Here is a 3,582-nt window from a genome sequence, read left to right as displayed (position 1 = left end):
AAAAAAAAAAAAGGATTGAGCCTATGCCACGTCCAAATGCCAAACATTGGATATTTTTGCGCATTTACCCCTTTTCTTTTTTGTAAAATTAGTGTGTTAAAATGGGTATATAATTGATATTTTATATAATAATTACTCTTTCCTTTCTAAAAATAAAATAAACTTTTTTGTTAAGGAATTATAGAGAGTAATATCCGTCTAGAGACCCAAGAGGCCCACTAGACACAATAGATTAAATTCTTATTAGGGTTTTCCTTCTCTTTTCCTTTTCCTCTCTGCGTTCTGTCGTGCAGTTGCGGAGAGCTTCAACAATGACGACTGTGGTTCCTACCTCCGAAGAAGATCTCAACATCACCGTCGTCCGATTCACTTCCGAGCTCGCCTGGGCCGACGCCGGTCCTGAGGTTTTTTCCCCTTCCTTTTTAACCATTGTGATTCATGATTTCAGGCTTTTAAGCCTGTTATATATATGTGTGTGTATTATTTATGTATATTGATTGTCAAGACTAACTTTTCATATTTGAAATGGTCTGATTCGAAAATTTGAACCATCTATTTATTTATTTTCTTTAAAGTTGGTTCAGTTCGTATGTTATTGTAATTGGTCTTACATTTAGATGAGTGACTGAACATAGTGAGTTTGAACGAATTGGGTATCCGGTGCCCATTGCTCTCTCTCTCTCTCTCTCTCTCTTTTTTTTCTAGTGAGAACTTAATTTGTTTATTTTAAGGGGGTAAAAAACCCTTCTTGCTGTTGTTTCTGATACCTTTTCTCATACCCACAAAAACTAGGTTTTCTTTCACATGATTAATTCTCCCCAATTGGGTTGTTTGTTGGTATAATTTGTTTACCTGATTAGACTTGTCTGGTCTATGAATAAGGTTGTTGAGCCCCAAGTGACTAGACTATGTCTTGAAGCACAAGAATGTGTGGCAATGGGCAGGTGGTTCGATTTGGTCTCACTGATGCTCACTTCAGCTGAAGTTATATTTACAAAAGTTTCTGAGAAAGGTAAACATCTCTTCTAAATTTACATTTATTGTTCTTTGCAAGAACTTAAATTGATAAAGAGTCGCTGTACTGTGGTTAGAGTAAGCACAAAGCTTGGGTATACTGATGCGTATGTAATGTTTAATATAGGAAAAGTAGATAACCAGCATTTGAGTAGAAAATTTGTTTCCTAGTGTTTTATTGATAGTCATTGAAGTTGTTGTTTCCTATCTGCTCTAGATCTTGAGTGCATCTTCACTGTTATTTGCAACATTGTTACGAAGGCACAAAGCCCAGATGAAGCACTTGAGATGGCTAAACTTATTTCTGGAAAGATTACTCAACATCCAAATGACAAGTCTGCATTGCGTTTAAAGATGTAATACACAAAATGTTTGTAATTTTAGCTTTTAATTCTTGGATTTCTATTACTATTTTTGTGCCTTTTTTAATTTTTAATTTTTTTTTTACAGTTTGTTCAATCTGTACAATCTACTGGAGAACCCATACAGCCAATACTATGTTTACATGAAGGCCCTTAACCTTGCAATTGATGGAAAGGTCACTGAAAATGTTGTGCCTTCATTTAAAAAGATAGATAGTTTCTTAAAAGAATGGAATGTTGGGATTGTGGATGAAAGGAAACTTTTTCTTGCCATCTCAAATGTTTTAAAGGAAAACAAAAGGTATGATGGTTTTGCAAGCATTTTAATGTATATGTATATATGTTGATAATTAGCTTTAAGTACTTATCTAATTTTTGTGCTGTTTCTAATTCAGCTCAGCCAAAGATACTTTTAAATTCCTGACCAAGTACTTGGAAACGTTCTCTGCTGAAGATTCATATACTCTGAGTGAAGCCAAGGAGGAAGCTGTTCAAACAATTGCTGAATTTGTGAAGGCACCAGACATGTTTCAGGTATCATGGTATCCAATTGAATTTTCATTTGATGTGGAACTATATTCTTAAACTTATTTATGATGTTGATTACTAAATTGATGGCGTTTTTAGAAAATTGATATAAGTTGTGTTATTGCAGTGTGATTTGCTAGACATGCCTGCTGTTGCACAATTGGAGAAGGATGCTAAATATGCCTTGGTATATCAGCTCCTGAAGATCTTTCTCACTCAGAGGTTGGATGCTTACTTGGAATTTCAAGCTGCAAATTCTACTTTGCTGAAAAGTTATGGTAATATAAAATCTTAGTCTTGCATCAAGGTTTTCTCAACACAAAGTCAGTATCTTGTTTTCGTCTTAAATATACCTTCATAATTTTGTAGGTCTTGTCCACGAAGACTGTATAACTAAAATGAGGCTGATATCATTGGTGGATCTTGGCTCTGATGAAAGCGGCCAAATTCCATACAGTCTCATAAAAGACACCCTTCGGGTTAGTTTTCTTTGCCTATTTACTTTGCTGGTATTGCATTGATATCTTTGGTCTATATGGAAAGTTTTATTTTTGCAGATTAATGAAGACGAGGTGGAATTGTGGGTGGTCAAGGCAATAGCGGCTAAATTAATGGACTGTAAAATGGATCAGATGAATCAAGTAGTTATCGTGAGGTAGTTTCAGTTCTCTTATAATATAGTTGTTAGGGCTCAGACATGTATATTTGTGTTGGTAGAATTGCCCTTGTCATATGGAATGTGTGCTTTTCTTAAAACTTTAGTTGTTAGGTTTTGTTTTGTTTTACCAGTATCAATTATTTGTCTCCATACTGACTTTCACATGATGTGCAGTCGTTGCACTGATCGCATTTTTGGTCAACATCAGTGGCAAACACTTAAAACAAAGCTAGCAACTTGGAGGGTAAGCTGCTTGCGCTTGATACTTTTTGTTTGTCATCCCTGTTTTCCTCATTAATTCGTTCACTTCGTAATTTTCTTTCATCCATTTATTGTATGGCATAACTCCATTGATTGAATCTTCATTTCCAGGGTAATGTGGCCAATGTTATCAGCACTATTCAGGCCAACAAGCCCACGGAAGATGTTGCGCAGGCAACACAAGGGTTGATGATTCGTTGAGAGTTTTTCTTCTTCTTCATATTCTCCTGTTATTTTTAGACCACCATCGTTATCTAGATATAGGTGAGAGACTGATTGATAGCTGTGCTACAATTTATTGTCTTCATGTGTTTCATTCAGCTTGAACACAATCCAAATGTATTGGCAATTTTGACAGGATTTCTTAATCGACTTTTGATTTGTATTTGTTACATCCTTCAAACTTGCCACTTGATTCATGGGTGAATGATATGATTATTACATGACAAGTGAGACTACCTTCCCTTTCGCATGTTGAGAATTTTCAAGCTCATATAATGCTAATTACTAATTCTCCATAGTTTACTGACGCCCTGTTTTTCATATCTGACCATCTCTTGTGTCGATGTGGCTTATTTCAACCTTTCATTTTAGGTCATTGTAATTTATGGTAGTCTTGAAAGGTGCACTACGTCATGAGTGGGACATGTTAGCCTCACTTGAAAAGAACTAAAACTAAAGTAAATGTTATTTAGAAAAATGCTGAGCACCAAGGACCACACTAGCAAGGACCAATATGAGCATCCCCTTGGTGCATAT

The 3,582-nt window shown here is 35.5% G+C and overlaps 1 protein-coding gene across 1 annotated transcript; it reads left to right on the top strand.

Annotated features, from left to right (window-relative positions):
- Window positions 1-210: 210 nt before the first annotated feature.
- Window positions 211-3,272, top strand: LOC133817872 (uncharacterized). The gene is made up of 10 exons (XM_062250495.1): window positions 211-404; window positions 883-1,012; window positions 1,232-1,370; window positions 1,465-1,677; window positions 1,772-1,910; window positions 2,032-2,182; window positions 2,274-2,383; window positions 2,462-2,559; window positions 2,737-2,806; window positions 2,935-3,272. Exons 1-10 carry the CDS (start codon window positions 312-314, stop codon window positions 3,022-3,024), a joined length of 1,233 nt encoding a protein of 410 aa, XP_062106479.1. The 5' UTR covers window positions 211-311; the 3' UTR covers window positions 3,025-3,272.
- Window positions 3,273-3,582: the final 310 nt, after the last annotated feature.

The sequence above is a fragment of the Humulus lupulus genome, chromosome 2 (genome assembly GCF_963169125.1).
Source record: "Humulus lupulus chromosome 2, drHumLupu1.1, whole genome shotgun sequence".
Lineage (NCBI taxonomy): Eukaryota > Viridiplantae > Streptophyta > Magnoliopsida > Rosales > Cannabaceae > Humulus > Humulus lupulus.
Note: the sequence above shows the minus strand (reverse complement) of the source record. Positions and strands in the feature narration are given on the sequence as shown.

Bases quoted from the DNA above. Each gene is read 5' to 3' on its own strand.
- LOC133817872 (XM_062250495.1), top strand. From the start codon at position 312: ATGACGACTGTGGTTCCTACCTCCGAAGAAGATCTCAACATCACCGTC. The intron at 1,371-1,464 runs GTAATACACAAA...TTTTTTTTACAG, and splicing joins TCTGCATTGCGTTTAAAGAT to TTTGTTCAATCTGTACAATC. The intron at 2,807-2,934 runs GTAAGCTGCTTG...CTTCATTTCCAG, and splicing joins CAAAGCTAGCAACTTGGAGG to GGTAATGTGGCCAATGTTAT.